General features: G+C 42.2%; 1 protein-coding gene across 7 annotated transcripts in view; it reads left to right on the top strand.

Moving 5' to 3' along the window:
* The window catches only part of ABCA1 (ATP binding cassette subfamily A member 1), a 132,385-nt gene that overhangs the window by 57,978 nt on the left and 56,697 nt on the right, over positions 1–17,710 (top strand). For all 7 annotated transcript variants that reach the window (XM_047768083.1, XM_047768084.1, XM_047768079.1 and 4 more), the window contains 3 exons: positions 859–1,035; positions 12,648–12,740; positions 17,109–17,349. In XM_047768083.1, the coding sequence (XP_047624039.1) occupies positions 859–1,035; positions 12,648–12,740; positions 17,109–17,349 (511 nt within the window). The remainder of the gene's footprint in view (positions 1–858; positions 1,036–12,647; positions 12,741–17,108; positions 17,350–17,710) is intronic.

The following is a 17,710-nucleotide window of genomic DNA, read 5'->3' as shown; positions in this document are numbered from 1 at the left end:
CTACAAGCAGATCAGGCTACACTAATTGAGACAGAGGAAGTAGTAATGGAGTAATAAAGAGTCTAAATATCCATTCATTCACTCCACAAATGTATACTGTCCATATGTTCCAGCACTATGGACAGAAAGGGAGCCAGAAAGACAAGGCCCTTCATCTTACTCAACTTGCTGCCTGATGGACAGTAAGGACAAATATGACAAAGTGCAGTTTATTTAGGTCCAGAAAAGCTATTTAAGTAAACAAGATATGGCCAAGGAAAGTCTCTCTACTCTAAGGAATAGATAAGAGTGACATAACTGGCCTATCAGTTGGATAAGGGGCTTGACTTTCTAGTTTTCTGCTCTGATATATGTAAAAAGAAGAGTTTCACATTCTGAAATTATTGGGCATAGTTCTTTGTATCAGTTAAGTTTCTGTATCTACAAATAACTAGTATAAATGCCCCCTCTTTTTTCTAGTCAGTCCAACCCCAGTTTAAGATATCATGCATTCCAAAATAATGAGAACTTTCTACTTTCTCTAATAAAAGTGGTTTCAGGGATTCCGACGCTAAATTCCCATTTGCTGAATCAGGTGTCGCAATTTTGATAAAAAGCATTAGACTCGGAATTTCCCTTTACAAGGACAAGAGTGTGGAGATCATGAGTCAAACACCACATGCAGGTTTTAAGTGTCCTGTAGGAGCATGCCTCGATTCATCTTGAAGTTCAGTAGAGACTCGATGCATTGGACTATTGGAGTGGTGTCCATTCTTCAAAGCTATATTGATGTGAAGTCCCCCAACAGGCTGCAAGGACCCTGCTTCCCATCTTCGTAATCCAGTTTTGCTTCTCTCTCTTTGTATGAAATGCTTCCAGGTATTTTTGCAAGGCTACCAGTTACATTTGACCAACCTGTGCAATGGATCAAAATTAGAAGAGGTGATTCAGCTTGGTGACCAAGAAGTCTCCAGGCTTTGCAGCCTGCCAAGGGAAAAGCTGGATGCAGCAGAGCAAGTACTGCGTTCCAACATGGACATCCTGAAGCCGATCCTGGTGAGTCGGCTTGGTGTGGAGAAGCTTCAAGCACTAATGCTTTTGGAATGTGAAATCTGTCCTTGGGCAATGTGACTTTGTTTTTGTAGAAATATTGGGCTGGCTGGGAGTTAGAGATGAAATTTGGCTCAGTGGTATTCCAACTGTCCTTTCAAACTTTTGGGCCATCTCCCTGAGGGTAAATGGGGGAAGAGTGAGTTGGGTGTGGCTCTGAGTCCTTGTCTAAGGTCCCTTGTGCCTGTTTCAATCTGAGAAGAGCTGCCTTTTTATGGTTTTTAATATTGTAAATGTTCATTTGAAGAAAGAATCCCCTAGATTAAAAAAAAATCACAAAACCATTAGTGGGAAGATGAATATCTGTGCATTTTTAAAAGCCTATCAGAAAGGAGACACTGAGATGTCTCAGTGGAAAAACCCTGAAATTGGATGGGAGCACAGTTAATAATTAGCTTAATCAATGACAAATTGCATTCACAGAAAAAATGGTTCCAACAAAGTTTGATAGTCATCTGGGAATCAGTAGTTCAGAGAAGCAGTCCATGAGAATACATGTTCATTCCGGATCCCATTGCAGATGAGTCCAAGCATTCTGGTTGTCAGTGTTAGGTATAGTTCCAGAACAGGTATCTTTCTTTGGGTTTTCTGGGATCTTTGGTGAGCTGCCCCTCCAACAACATCCTTTAGCATCTAGTGTTCTGGTATCCTACCCACCAGAGATCTCTCTGATTTGTCAATAGGTTCTTTCAAAACCAGGGAAAGAGCCCTGGAAGGATGTGCCTGGAAATAGAGATTCCTCATTATGATAGAGAGAAAATGGAATTCTCTGGGACTTTTCACGCCTTGATTTCTCTATAGAGAGATGGACCCTCCTGGGGTACTATGAAGTTTCGGTTTCTGGACCCTGTGCCTGGATCACACCCGAGAATGTGACCTTGGAAACACATCCCAGGGTTTACATTCTTGACTGACCACCACAGAGTCCTTGTGTCCTGCCTGACTTTCTGATGCTACAGCTTCTGCTTGAGGTGAAGGTAGTAGTGAAACTGAATTCTTGGATACCTCTGTGGCAGGGCTGATGGTGACCCAGTCAGTATGAAGGGCTTAGGCCTCATGCTTAAGATTTGTTTTTGTTTTATTCCAGATTTGTTTTTGTTTTATTCCAGAAATAGTCTTTTCTGTTTCAGTATTTTAAAAGGTACTGAGTTGTTTCCCCCCCCCCCAGTGGTCTGTGAGTCCATTGGTTAGTGTTTCTATGGTATAATTTTATTGAGATATATTTCTGAATGGAGATGTTTAAAGTCCCAGATAAGTGGTCTAGTCAGATAAGCTCTTTTGTGAAGATATTTTCAGGCTGTTGGCACTTTTTGCATTGTAAGACAGAAGGTCAAAGATTATAACAAGTGGTGGACCATTTCTTTGGAATGTTTAGGCATTTTGTTTTAACCTCCTTAAAGGCAGAAATGTTCACCCTTTGAGCCAGGATGATTCAAACTTTGGGAAGATGCTTTTAGAATTATAGCAGTTTATTCTGGTGCCCATTCATTGTCTCATTTCTGTTTATTCATTAAACATATGTTGTGTGCCCAACCCATAAAGTCTCTCTAGTTATAAATGTCTGAATTATGCTCTAAGTCGAGTGGTAGTACAGCCTTCATAATCTGATGGTCGACAGACTTGAAAATCTCTCTCTAGTGGTGAAAATGAGTATGACTGGGGACATGGAAATGCAGTGTCAAAACTGTCAGCTACATCACAGCCCATCCCATCATGTTGTGGTTGTGTCTTGTAGCCCAGTTGGTTCACGGCCAGGTGTTGATTAGGGTGGCTGCCATATGCTTCCTGCACATCCCTTGGGCAAAGGAGCATCTCAGGTTCTGCTCCTGCCTGTCAGCTGTTGTGGTGAGATCTTTCTTCCTAACTCAGAAAATGAGACTTTTGAATTAGAACATGGTGAGTGGCCGGGATGGCTCTGTGTAAAGGTGTTTTAGAGGATACCTTTGGGATGAAATGACTTCCAAACATTTTGACAGTGACTTTTATAGCAGGGCCTTAACTGGAGCACTGGGATTGCTATTAGACTTACATTAAGCAGCCTTTTGCCCCTGCCATTGGTTGAAATTTTGGCAGTGGTGATGGTAGATGGGTGTGCCGTGGGACCCCATGGCACACAGGCAGTTAATTGCACCAAGAAATGCATTAGCAGCAGCAGCCAACCTAGGGGTGGCCTGGGAAGGGGGAGAGAAACTGTTCTGTCAATATGCGTTTCTGTACTAAAAGTAGATTTTCAGGAGAGACATGTCTCTCCTTTCTCTCTGTCTGTCTTGTCTGTCTGTCTCTCTCTGCAGATGTTTCTCTGTTTTTCAGACAAGGTATTCTGACTCCCCTGGGCCTCCTTCAGTCCCCTGATGACCTCTGGACAACAGGGGGGAAGTGTGGCAGAGTAGAAAAGGCATGGGCTTGGGGCCAGCTGCATCTAGGTTCAAATATTGCTTCAGCATTCTGCCAGCTGTGTGTCCTTGGATACTTTATTTAGATTCTGTAAGCCTCAATTTCCTCTTCTTTTACATATAGATAATATACTTTACCCTTTGTTGTGGTTACTGCTCATGTATATGAAAAATCTGGCATAGGGCTTGGTATACATGAGATGCTCAATACATAGAAGTTGATAATTATTATGAGTAATATCAACTATATACTGAAAACAGTGGCTGGTGAGATAGAAATTTTCTTCTGTAAATCATTGTTAGGAATCATCATGCTTAGCAAAGTAGTCTTGAAGAACATTTCAATGAAAAATTGCATTGTTTGCTTAGATATTGCCAAGACTTCTTACCCTGTAGATTCTTATTTATGTTTATGCCTCCATTATGCCTTGTATAAAATGAAGATATTAGTTTGTATACCTTGCACATCAGGGTGTTCACAGGGCTGTATTCTTTTTTTGGAAGCTCTAAACATGAATCTGCTTCTGAGGCCGTTCAGGGTAGGAGCTGAATTCAGTTCCTCGAAGTTGTAGGACTGAGATCCCTGTTTTCTTGCTGGATATCAGCTAGGGGCTGGTCTTTGCTCCTAGCATAGGAGGTTATGCTGCCCTACCAGCATTCCTTCTCATGCTTTTCATATGACCCCTCCCCAGCCACAGTGGGTTGTGTTCCTCTCGTGCTTTAAATCTGACTTTCCCTTCTACATCTCTCTGCCTCCAGCCAGAAAGTTTTCTGCTTTTAAGGGCTCCTGTGATTAGACTGTGAACCCATCCAGATGATCTAGGATAATATCCCTATTTTATTTTATTTTATTTTATTTTGTCTTCTTGTCTTTTTAGGGCCACACCCGCAGCATATGGAGGTTCCCAGACTAGGGGTCTAATTGGAGCTGTAGCCGCTGGCCTGTGCCACAGCCACAGCAACACCAGATCTGAGCCGTGTCTGCGATCTATACCACAGCTCGCAGCAATGCCAGATCCTTGAGCCACTAAGCAAGGCCAGGGATCGAACCCGCGACCTCATGATTCCTAGTCAGATTCATTTCCGCTGCGCCATGATGGGAACTCCTAATGTCCCTATTTTAACATTAATGACTTTTTATATCTGTGAAGTACATTTTGCTGTGTGATGTATCTAACAGATTCCAGGGATTAGGGTCTGGCAGCTTTGGGAAGTATGTTCATCCAGCCACAACTGCCTTTGGGTTAGAACAAATATTTCATTGTCTCTGAAGTGTTTCCTCAGTGCCCTTAGCCTTTTTTTTTTTTTTTAATTAGTCCCTCTTCAGCCCTATGTACTCTCTTGCTCATATTCTGAGAGTAACTCTAAAGCATAATAAATACTACCTACTAGGTTTTTTAATGCACAAACCAAAGAGAGCAGTGACTTTGGGAAGTTGAATATCGCTGAACAAGGCATAAGACATTCATCAACAAAACCAATACATATTTACTGTATGTCTCCTTTGTACCAGGTACTGTTCTAAGGCACCGAAAGCTCAGCCATGAACAAGACAGACAGGGTCCACATGGAGGTTTCATTTTAGTGGGCACCAAGAACCAGCTTTAAGGCTGAGATTGGGAACTTGAGGAATTCTTCACAGGGTCTGGGTTCTGTAAACTGAGAGCTGCCCACCCATCCCAGTTTCACCAGTGACCTCCCAGCAGCTCCCTGACAACAATCTTGTCCACTGTGGGACCCTGGGGGCCATACTGAAAGACTGTGGGGTTACGTGGCTTGGGCTCTCATCCTTGCTTACCACTGCCTTAGTGATGTGAAGATGGTGTCTGACCCTTGACAGTGTCTGATGCGAGTTAGTGAGGACAGGGATACAGATTTACTTCCATCTTGCTAACATCATAAACAGAGCACAACCTTGTGGCTAGATGGTTTTGACCTCTGATGATACCTTCACCTGAAAAGTGAAAGTTCTATTTCTGTGGAATAGTAGAGTTCTGTTCCTGGGTCTTCTGAAACATGCAGTACATTCTTACAAAGGCAGAACTCAGTTCATGGGACGAAGGTGGTGGATTCAGTAAGTGGTGCCCTGAGGTTCCCAGAAGACCAGTGAGCTCACAGCTGGGCTGTGCAAGGATCGAAGGAGCAGAGGTGGAGGAGGGGAACAGTCATCTTGGTCTTAAAGGGCTTTCATTTAGCATCTTCTTGACCCTTAGACAGGGCCTAGCTTGGCTCATGGCTTTAGAGGCTGATACTTTTCAACAGGTCACATGCCATCTTTAAAGCATCTGTATGGGTGTTTTGCAGGAGAAAACACTTGCTTTTCCCTCTCCTCCTGCCTGGAACTCAAACATTTGTAGGAAGTGTCAGATTTTGTTTGGCTTTGTGTGGTTTTTACTGTCCACCTGTTTACAACATCTGCTTTTGCCCAGCAAGCAATTGTAACCCCATCATTTGGTAAATGGTAGAATGACACACCTCATGGATTTGCTCTTTTAGACTCTGTTTACCTAATTCTATGAGAAAAGGGGAGCACAGAACTGCTGGCGGTAAATTAGTGAACTTGGTAGTGTGTTAATATGACTATTCAACTCTATCTAGACAGACATGTTTTGCCTTAATTATACTATTACTTCCTTGAAAAGTGCTGCCACTTCTAACATAAAGGTTTGATTTTTGATCCTGAGTTAGGTGGTAGTAGATGTATTTAACTATGTTTAGAAACAGCCAAAAAAAAAAAAAAAAAGAACGAGGTATTATTTTAATGCATTAGTGACATCGAATTTAAAAGTTAATGTTTAAGTTGAATTATTTTAAAAAGATTAGTACTGTCTTCAAACGTGAGTTTTATAATTCCCAACTTCAATAAAAATTATTACAGTGCTCCTCAGAGGAAAATTTAATTGTCATGTAAATCATTGGAAAGAAAGAGTGATTGCTTCCACGTGGTGATAGTCTTTGTACCTGGTATGTGGCTTTCTTATTTTCAATTTAAACTAAAACATATACATCCTAGCCTTGAGTTGTATTTTTGGAATATGGGCAAAGTGAAGTAGAGATTTTAGTCTACTTCATGAGCATGTTTAAGGGAAATTGAAATGTTCCAATGAACACATTGGAACATGCATTGACAGGAAGAAGACAAAATTGTGTATTATACTGAAAATACTATTCAAATATGTGTACATCCACATCTCACTTTAGTAGTAGAGTCCCTGCAAAATTTGAGTGTGGATAAGATTTTTGTAAATTGAAAAGAGTTTTCAATTACATTTTAATTTCACAGATATTCTGTCTTATATTTCTGTTTGGCTCTGACTTCTAATGCATTTGTAGGAATCTGTCCTGGTCTTCCTTTTGTGTAGAGATCATCTGTAAACAAACACTTCACTTTATCCATTCAACAAACAATTATTGAGCTCTGATTTATGCCATGCACTGGGCCAGGGAGGCAGTGGTGAGCAAGGTACAGATCTTTGTATTTCCCTGGTAGTAGGGGAGTGATGCTGTGCAGAATGATAGCCCCTCTGCTGGGAGCCGTGCACGTCCAGATGGGGCCTTCTAATCCAGTCTTTGAGAATCAGGAAAGGTGGAACCTACAGAATAGAGGTTAGCCATGTAAAGACAGGAGAAGAATCTTCCATGCAGAGGACATAGCCTGTGCACTGCTCAGAGGCGAGGGACAAGAGAAGATAACATTTAAGGGAACTGGACATTGTTCAGTAGTTCAGAGTGGAGCAGATATAGCTGTAGAGGGTTTGACGGCAGAAGGAAGGTAAGACATGGTGCTGAGGGAAACTTTGATGAACGATTTTATTCTCTTGGACCTCATCCTTAGAGCAAGGGAAGCTGCTGAAAGCTCCAGGGGTCAGCGATTGATGAGGTGAACATGAAACAGAATATACCTGTATATCTGTGAATTTGAAAGACTTTTGGAGCAGGTCTCACACCAGTCCATCTCTACCCTCCTATTGTTCTCTTCCCTTTGCTTTTCATTTTTCTTCCGCATTTATTGGGTGCCTTGTTATTATCTACCATTGAACTGTGCTGGATGCTGAGCTGAAATAAAACACCAGCTCAAAAAGTAAAGTCAAATTAACTTTGCTGGGTTACTGCTTTAAAAAATTTTTTTTTCAATTAATTAAACTTACATTTTGGCAGCACGCATACTGTGGCATATACAGAAGTAGAATATAATGTTGTACACATGAAACTTACATAATGTTATAAACCATTGTTACCTGAATTTTTAAAAAAGAGAAAAATAAAAAAATAAAATTCACGTGGAAGGAAAAAGCTAGTGAGCATAGAAGGAATATAATGAAGTCGTCTGTTAGACCGGGAAAAGATGGCACAATGGCCTCTGTCATTCTAGGGCACCCAGAATGTCGTACTTTTAGGAAATGTTGCAATATTGTGATTAACACATTTTGCAGAAATGGGTAGGAGCTTTTGAGTAATATAATACTCATTTGTCTATTCTTCCTCTAATGAAAGTACAGTATTTAGTTATGATCTAAAAATATTGAATAATACATGAATTCCTGTTAGCTTAACACAGAATCTACAGTCCTCACTAAAGCTTTTATTTTCCCTGTTTTCTCCATTTTCTTTCACACAAGAAAATCTGGCTTCCTGTGGTCAGTGGGAATCTATATGAAGTCATACCCAAGTGAATGTTTTTGGTTAAGAAAAATAGTAGTAGGAATTCCAAAGTGTGAATGGTTTACTCAGGCTCTTTGGAAACACTGTTGGTAAGCTTTGCCTGCCTTTGTCAAGTAAGTATAAGCAGGAGACCCTAGGTAATAGCAGCTGCAGGCACAAGGTTCTCAGCCTTTATCATGTGGCTCTTTTTAAGGCCTATTGCCTGTGGTTGATTTCTTCAAGGAAGTTGGACATCTTTCAGATCTGATAGGTACCCAAGCCAATTTATATTCTTACCCTTCCTTCATTCCTGCCAATCTCCTTTCCTCTTCCCTCACTCTCTTATCGTTCATTGAATTAAAAAGAAAATGATGAAATAGGTCAAACATATAAAAAGGTACAGAAATAGCATAAAGGACACCCATGTACTATCATCCATCATTTTACCATGCCGTCTTCAGAGTCTTTTCAATGAATAAAACACCACAGTCGATGTCACCTGTATATCCCCTTCTTTCCTCAGAGATAACCGCTATCCTGGGATTGCATATTTTTACGCAACCATGTATGTATTTGCATTCTGTTAGTAGCAGTGTACTCTAGTGATTTACATTACATTTGCGTTACATTACATTATACATGCGCTGTATAAATGTGCATGTTGATCTGCAACTTGTCTTTTTCACTCAACTTTAAGATTTATCAGTGCTGGTACATGTGGCATCTGGTTCATTTTAAATGCTGCATGGTATTCCACTTTTATACTAAAATTTTTTTTTTAATGCTTTCAGTTTTTTTTTTTTTCTTTTACATTGTTTATGGTGTCTTTTGGTGCATAGCTTTTACTTTCAAAGGTTACAAATTTGTTTTCCCCGTTTTGCTTTGGACTTCTATATTTTAAGAAGGCTTTTCCTACCCCAAGTTCATTTAATTTTTAATAGTGGTGTGAGATGAGAGAATAATTATTTTATATAAGTAACTGGTTGTCTCAGCAACACTGGTTGAATAGGCCATCCGTTTTCCCATTAATTTGTATTATTAAGTCTGCTGATTTGGAGTTCTCTTGTGACACAGCAGGTTAAAGATCCAGTGTTATCATTGCAGCAGTTTAGGTCGCTGCTGTGGCATGGGTTTGATCCCTGGCCCCGGAACATCCACATGCCTCAATTGCAGCCAGAAAAGAAAAAAAAAGCCTACTGATTTATCAGTCTTCTGTCTGTATTTTGTAATGTTCAAGCATAGCAAAGTAAAATGAAGTCTTGAGCAAAACACCTGAATAATGTCAGATTTAAATTTGATATTGAATTTTTATATATATAATTATTTTTATTTTATTTTTTCCATTGTAACTGGTTCTGTCAATTTCCTGCTGTACAGCATGGTGACCCAGTTACACATACATGTATACATTATATTTTCTCACATTATTATTCTCCATCGTGAGTAGACATAGTTCCCAGTGCTACATAGCAGGATCTCATTGCTAATCCATTCCAAAGGTAATAGTCTGCATCTGTTAACCCCAAGCTCCCCATCCATCCCACTCCCTCCCCTTGGCAACCACGAGTCTGTTCTCCAAGTCTATGATTTTCTTTTCTGTGGAAAGGTTCATTTGTGCCATATATTAGATTCCAGATATAAGTGATATCATATGGTATTTGTCTTTCTCTTTATGACTTCACTCAGGATGAGAGCCTCTGGTTCCATCCATGTTGCTGCAAATGGCATTATTTTTTTCTTTTTATGGCTGAGTAGTATTCCATTATGTATGTATACACCACATCTTCCTAATTTGATCATTTGTCGATGGACATTTGGGTTGTTTCCATGTCTTGGCTATTGAGAATAGTGCTTCAATGACCATGTGGGTGCATGTGTCTTTTTTTCAAGGAAAGTTTTGTCCTGATATATGCCCAAGAGTGGGATTGCTGGGTCATATGGTAGTTCTATGTATAGATTTCTAAGGTATCTCCATACTTTTCTCCATGGTGGTTGTACCAGCTTACATTCCCACCAACAGTGCAGGAGGGTTCCCTTTTCTCCACACCCCCTCCAGCATTTGTTATTTGTGGACTTCTTAATGATGACCATTCTGACTGGTGTGAGGTGGTACTTCATAGTAGTTTTGATTTGCATTTCTCTAATAATCAGGGACATTGAGCATTTTTTCATGTGCTTGTTGGCCATTGTACATCTTCCTTGGAGAAATGTCTATTCAGGTCTTTTACCCATTTTTTCCATTGGGTTGTTGGCTTTTTTGCTGTTGAGTTGTATAAGTTGTTTGTATATTTTGGAGATTAAGCCCTTGTCAGTTGCCTCATTTGAAACTAATTTGAATAGTATGTTTTTAACCCTGTATGTCAACTCACACCTGTATGTATAACTCCAACCAGAATTCCCTTGAAAAAGGAAATTTGTACTAATTACAGGTTGCCAATACTTCCCTTAATGAATGCTGAGCATTTAATTTCAAGGAATGATTAATATAAAAAGGATCCTAATAAATAGCATTGACCATTCTGCATATTACTTATGGGTGGGTTGAGCCAGTGTTTTTCACTTAAGAGACCAAAAACTAAATTAGTCAGTTAAACAAACCAACTAAAGCCTAGAGTATTGACAACAAATTTGTATAGTAAGATACACATTGCATCTGTGTCTGAATATCTAAAGGTCTGATACCCACAGCAGATTTAATGAGGTCCTTATGTTTATGTCCATGGTCAACTATATCTGTGGATTAAGATAGTCATGCTCCTATAAGCATGGAGTTTTGCTGAATTGTATAACTTCTGAAACAAGAAGAATAAGCTTGCCCCAAAGTTAAGACGTTTAAATTGAAAGACCTGAAGGAAAAATCATTACTTATGAAGACCTGTTTTTGCTCATGATTACCTCACCTGAACACAGCCTGGGAGTTGTATCGTGGAGTCCCACCTGAGTAAAGCATTTAAAGGAAACCATGGGCTCATCAGAGGAGTGAGAGGGTGGGAAGGCTGGCCTCTGGTGAGTGAGCCGTTTTAGAAGAGTTCATGAATCAGGCTGGACAAAATCTTCCACAGAACTTTTAGATAGATTTTATCAGAAAAACACCTTCAGGGTTATCCTCGGATGTTATGATGATCTTGATACTAAGTCTTCTGCATTGGAGTTCTTTTTAAAGGAAAACATTCCAGGCTGCTGTTTCCCAGACATAATGATGAGCTTCGTCTATTTTGAGCCATTTTCCACATCATCTGCATTATGATCTCACAGCAATCTCTGATATAAGAAAAATATCAAAAGAGTTCAGCCTTCTCTGGATCTCTGAGGGCATGATATTGAATAAAGTGATGACTATAAAGTGTCAAGGGAAGAGGAATTTTTCCCTGAAGACCTTTTTTTTTTAATTTTTTTTTAGGGCTGCACCCATGGCATATGGAAGTTCCCAGGCAAGGGGTCCAGTCGGATCTGTAGGTGCTGGCCTACACCACAGCCACAGCAACACAGGATCCAGGCTGCGTCTGTGCCTACACCACAGCTCATGGCAACACCAAATCTTTAACCCACTGAGCAAGGCCAGGGATCGAATCTGCATCCTCATGGATACTAGTCGGTTTCATTTCCACTGAGCCACAATGGGAACTCCTCCCTGAAGACTTTATTATTTTCCTATTTGACAAATAAGAATGATGAAACTGACTATATGTCCTTTTTTCTTTGGATGCCTCAAGACTCAGAACCAATTCTGGCCCCAGAGTCTGTAAATCATTTTTTTTTTCCTCTAGCTTATGCTTTCTGCGCTAACTTATCTTCTTCTTGGGCCAAAATTAATTATTTTCTTATATTTTCCATGTAATTAGCTAGGTAGTATATATTAGCGTTATATATACAAATGAGTAAATATGAAGATTTGACTCAAATTTGACATAAACATTATTTTAACTTAATTTTTTAAAGTGATAAAATTTAATATATTAAAATAAAGTTTCACTATATCAAAAATGAGCAAATTTCCAATATTATAAACAATGCTGATTTGATTAGAATGAAGGAGAATTCCTTCTTCGCATGCTTTTGGCAGCTTTAAACTTTACACTTTCTTCCTTTCTTGTGAGCCATCACAAACTTTGTTTCTCAAGGCCATTTCCATGTTCCCGGTCTTGCAGAACCTTAGACAGAGTGGGGAATTTATGGTCCGTTTTGCATTAGACACACACAGACACACTAGCATGAGATATTTTTTATCTATTGCACATCAACTAGTTTATATATTCCTACACCATTTAAAAGCATTCATTGGAGAATTAGTAAGTCTTAGGTAAACAACCTGCAAACATAGAGTTAGAATAATTTTAGTGTCATATTTTGGTTAGGAGTAGGTTTCTTTTGTGTTTTAAACTCAAGATTGTGAATGGTTTTAATTGTTCATTTTTAATAGAAGTTTCAGGTTTACATTGAGTTTAGTGTATGAGTGTGTGTGTGTGTGTGTGTGTGTGTGTGTGTGTATATATACTTTTTTTTATTATTATTTTTCCATTCCAGACACAACTAAACTCCACATCTCCCTTCCCGAGCAAGGAGCTGGCTGAAGCCACGAAAGCTTTGCTGGATAGTCTTGGGAATCTGGCCCAAGAGGTAAGTCGTGGAAGGCAGCCCATCATCCACTATCACTCTTTTCTACTGAGTTGGGCTAAGTGGGTCTGTTTTGATTTGAACATCAGAGGAAATGTAGAATCAACTTTAGAAGCATTCCTGATCTTAAAATTACCTGGTTTGACCTCCTTACTTTTAGAGATGAAGAAACCAAGACTCCTAGATGTCTCAGGGCTAATTAGCTAGTGGCTAAAGGCCTGAAGTTTGGCCTAGAACTTCCTCCCACCGTTATTCTCAGCTCCTCGCTAATGACTTATGTGTAAAGAGGGTGATTCCCCTTCATCTCTCATGTGCCGCATTTGTCTTACCAGCAACTTCTCCTTATTTCTTCAGTAGCAAAGCCAGGCAGTCTATTTACGGAAACATTTGTTGGCGGATTGAAAAGAATAACATGATACCCCTAATTCAAATCTTTCCCTTGTAAACATCTGGCCTCTGAGTTCAACTTTGGGAGTGTAGTCTCCTGATGAAAACATTAAGTTGAGTTTTCCTTTCAGGTCCACATGTTAACAAGGTAGCAGGATAACTTTTGTCATAGGGTCAGAGGGCTTAACTTGCAAAAAAACCTGTTAACTTTTTCCACTGCCTCCCAGTCAGCGTGTACTCATCTTTCTGACATCCAGTTTTGTTTCAGGTTAGACTTGGAAAGGAAGAACCATGTGGAACCCAGTGTGTAAGGAGCTAAGCTTGGGGCGGTGGTCAGGCCCTAAACGTATAGGACACTGGGTAGGAATAATTTGTGGGGAAATTTTCTCAGACTTGGTCCAACCTTATTATGAGTTGATTCGCTAGCTCAGTTTTTGGCGTTTGTATCATTCTTAAATATCAAAACTCCCTTTATATTTTCTAAGAATAAAGTATTGCATGTCCACTATGGGAAATGCAAAACATGTGGAAAATACAGAAAACACCAAGATTCAACACTGTCGACACGTCAGTGTATTGCTTTTGGTTCTGCTCGTTTTTCCGTTTCTGCTCATGTGTGTCTGACCGAAGAGGCCTGGCTTTGGGGTCCCTTTCAGGAGAAGCCCTCTTCCAGGCTGCTCTTAGTCTCGTTCTGAATGCTGGTGACCTCTCTGTAGGTGGAGAAGCTGGGTCTCCTGGGCTTCTTCCTGGAGGCAGAATGAGAAACAGAAACTGCCCTGCAAGCCCATGGCCACTTCTCTGGGGTCCTGTTAGCTGACACTGGCACACCCTGTGCCACTCCCACAGGTCCCTGCCAGCCTTGGAGAAAGCGAAGCAGGTACTTTGATGTGGGCGGCTGCCTCTGAGCTCAGGGTCTGCTTACAGCTTTTTCTTCTTACATCACTAGCCTGCCTTTATTCTGGGAAAAAAAAGTAATTCGTAATCAAAAACGGGTGATGTGTCTACTGCTCATGTGGTGGAAATTCTCCAACTGAGCAATATACGTTTTTCTTGGCAGCTGCTTCCTGTGCTTTGCTTGCTCCCTGGTCCTGGGCAGAAAGGGCCACCTGCTTCTCTCAGTGGAACACCTTCAAGTCACTTTCCCTCATGAGTGTCTCATTGTCTATCGTGCCATTTCTCTGGGACATATGGGAGAAGATAAATAAATGCACTCGTTGATCTGTTCAATGTTTGGAAGAGAGTTGGTTGTTTTGACCAAAGCACAACCTTTGAAAGGAAAAGGGAAGTAAGCTTCCGCTGGTTCTTGCAGTTTCACCAGTTTCCCTGTGAAATCCACATGACAAATGTGAGTCAGTCTGACTGTGTCCATATTTCAGAAGACACTGAGGTTCAGAAATGCTGGACAACTTGCCTACGGTCAGCTAGTAAATTAATTGGGAGAACTGGGATTTGATCCAGAACTGTTGGACTCCAAAGCCCATGTTCTTGCTGCTTTTTCCACTTCTGGTCTGAACCCTGATGGTAACTGGACTAGAATAGAAAGGAAATACTTCAAAGAAAGAAAAGATGGGTTAACAGGGCCTGGCCATAGGGTAGGGATGGGGACTTCTTGAACCAGAGGAGTCAAAGTGGACATGAGCTGCACATCTGAGTGACAGGAAGGTGGGGCTGGGGAGGCAGGGCAGGGAGCAGCATCTCAGCTCTCTGTCCAGCACCCACCAGGTACCTGGCACAGCTAGGGGTTGGGGACTCAGAACGGAGCACCCTAACTTCCCTGTTCTCATGGGGCTGACCTGGGGTAGGAGACAGAAGTAAACTGGTCAGTGTCTAATGTGACAGGAGGGATGCCAGCAATGAGGAAGAATAGAGCTGGGTAGAAGGGATGGAGGGCCATGAGGTGGTTTTTTTTAAAGGGGGTAATTCCTGACTGTCTGGTTAGGTAGCATCTGCACCTGGAGAAAATGACCGTGGGGCCTGCACTCCACGCAGAAGACACCATAGATTCCAAGATACTGATGTTGGGGCATGATGACCCAGGAATGTGTTTAAAGACCAGGGAGGAGGCCGGCGTGGCCAGAACAAAGAGAGCACATGAAAGGGGGTGAGAGATGAGGTTGAAGCAGGAGGTGAATGCCATGCAGGCCTGGTGAGGCCGGATTTACGCTGAGGGAAATCTGAGGAGGGCTTGGAGCTTGGGCATATGGTGTGACCTGGAGGATGAAGCTGCTTATATTCCGGTTGTTACACTGAGATGAAACAGGAGATGAGGCCAGGAGGGGGCCATCGCAGTAGAAGAGAAAGTAAGACAGCCCCGTCACTCACGCCACAGACGCTGATCAAACACCCACCCTCCATAGGCTGGAGGCCGAACAGCCCTGCTTCCCCATGAATGGGAGCACCTGGCAGAGGAGGTATAGTGTGTGAGCTGAGGTTTAGAAGAGTGAGTAGGGGGTTGCCTTTAAGATAGATTCTGGGACGAAGAGCCAAGAGTTTGAAATAACTTTGTCATTTATGTAGCCTCTATCCAAAGATGTGCTGGCTTTATGTGGGAAGACACTTGTCCTTTTGGTTGGGCGATGATAGGATGGTGGTGGCAAGGCAGCCTGTGGGAAGAGAAGTGAGTGCTTTTACTACTGTTTAACGATCTCCAGGGCTGTTCACCTACCAACAAAAGGAAATGTATTCTGGCTGCCTCTGCCCTCTCTGACAAGTGATGAAAAGCTAAAGTCAGGAAGAGCTGGCCTCCTAATCATGTTCTCTCAGTGTTAGATGCCCCCACTCTGGGAGGGAGAAATCTTTGTGACCTCTGACCACCCTGGAGCGCCTGGTTCCCCTCCGGAGGCAGAAGGCAGAGGCAGGGTCTGTGGGTCTTGGACCCTGTCACTTGTAGAGGCCAGCAGGCCCTGTGCGATGGAAAACTGGGCACATGGGGTCAGAACCTAGGCTGCCTCCGGGTCAAGTGCAGGTCCCTTGGCCCCTCCTCTCTTCTCCCCGAGCCTCAGCCTTCCAGGCAATGAGAACACGCAGTGACATTTCAAGGAATGTAGGGATTTATTAATGATTTATTGTGAAATGCGTGGAAATACAAAGTACGCTATAAATATTTAATTATAAGAGCTACTGGGCCAAGAAGTCCACACGGTGCTGGAATACATTTGTGTGTGAGACAAAACGCTGGTCACGTGTGAGTCCCAGACGCAGCTCCTGGCTGCCTGAGTGTCTGGCTCGCCTGGGCAGGGGCTGTTTTGTGTAGGGCGCACTCTCGGATATCAGATAGCATTTGATTTTTTCCCTCATCACACTCTGCTTTAGCTTCATCATCTCGATGGGAAGTTGGGCCCTTAGAGAAGTGACTTTCCTAAGGCTGTGAGCTAATGAGAGAATAGCTGGGATTCAAACTTCGTTTCCCACCATGAGCTCATTCTATTGCCTAATACTCGGCTGAGATTGCAAACTACACACACGGTGCCTTTTCTGCCAGGGGCCAGAGGGCTCCTCAATTTCCACGATGAAATTTGAGGTGTTTTAAAAATGAGTTGGTGACTGAAGATGAGAGTGGTTCCTGACGTGCACATATGAACACATAGCTGTTCCAAGAAAGCATCCCCGTCTTCATGATAATCCGGATGAAACAAAGCTCCTCACTAGGGCCTTCGCTCACTTCTAAGCTGTGCTTTTCGGTCTTTAATATGTATGGGAATCACCTGGGCATCTCATGAAAATGTACGTTTGCACTGTGGAGAGTTAGACCAGAACCTGCATCTCGGCCTCTCAGATGACGCTGATGACACTGGTCCCTAGACCACAGAGGGATCAGTAAGGCTCTGGCAGTCCCATCACAAGGCTTCTGGGAAGCAACATCAGACAAGATACGTTCTGGGATGACATTTTGGAGAGGTCAGAAAGTAACCTGTTTCTCTCTCTTCTCTCTCCTCCCTCCTTTCCCTTTCTTTCCTCTCCTTTTCCACCCCATCCCTCCACCAGCTATTCAGCATGAAGAGCTGGAGTGACATGCGGCAGGAGGTTATGTTTCTGACCAACGTGAATAGCTCTAGCTCTTCCACCCAGATCTACCAGGCGGTGTCCCGCATCGTCTGTGGCCATCCTGAGGGCGGGGGCCTGAAGATCAAGTCCCTTAACTGGTATGAGGACAACAACTACAAAGCCCTCTTTGGAGGCAATGGCACCGAGGATGATGCTGGCACTTTCTATGACAATTCCACAAGTGAGTGTCTGTGCAGACCCCAGTCCCGGCCCCAGCTGCCCTTGGTTCCAGACTCAGCCCTGTGTCACCTGCTCCCTTATGCTCACCCACCTCCCGGGTGGCAGCAGTGGATGTTTGTGTGTGGCTCTTTGCACACCAGACTGAGCTCCTAGAAGAGGCAGTCTTCTAATCTGCAAACTGTTGCCATGTCTGTGGATGGGGCCCGGCACATCCCAGGTACCCAGTGTGTTTGTCAGGTGAATGGATGATTGAAAGCCAGTCTCCCCAGTTTTCTGGGGGCTGTGGGAGGGTGGTTCCTGGAGTCATCAGGGATCTCCCTCTCCTCTCAGTGTGCTTTATAATAAAAACTTTATTTTTTTAT

This window comes from Phacochoerus africanus, chromosome 2, assembly GCF_016906955.1.
Source record: "Phacochoerus africanus isolate WHEZ1 chromosome 2, ROS_Pafr_v1, whole genome shotgun sequence".
Classification (NCBI taxonomy): domain Eukaryota; kingdom Metazoa; phylum Chordata; class Mammalia; order Artiodactyla; family Suidae; genus Phacochoerus; species Phacochoerus africanus.
This window is presented reverse-complemented; position numbering and strand designations above follow the sequence as displayed.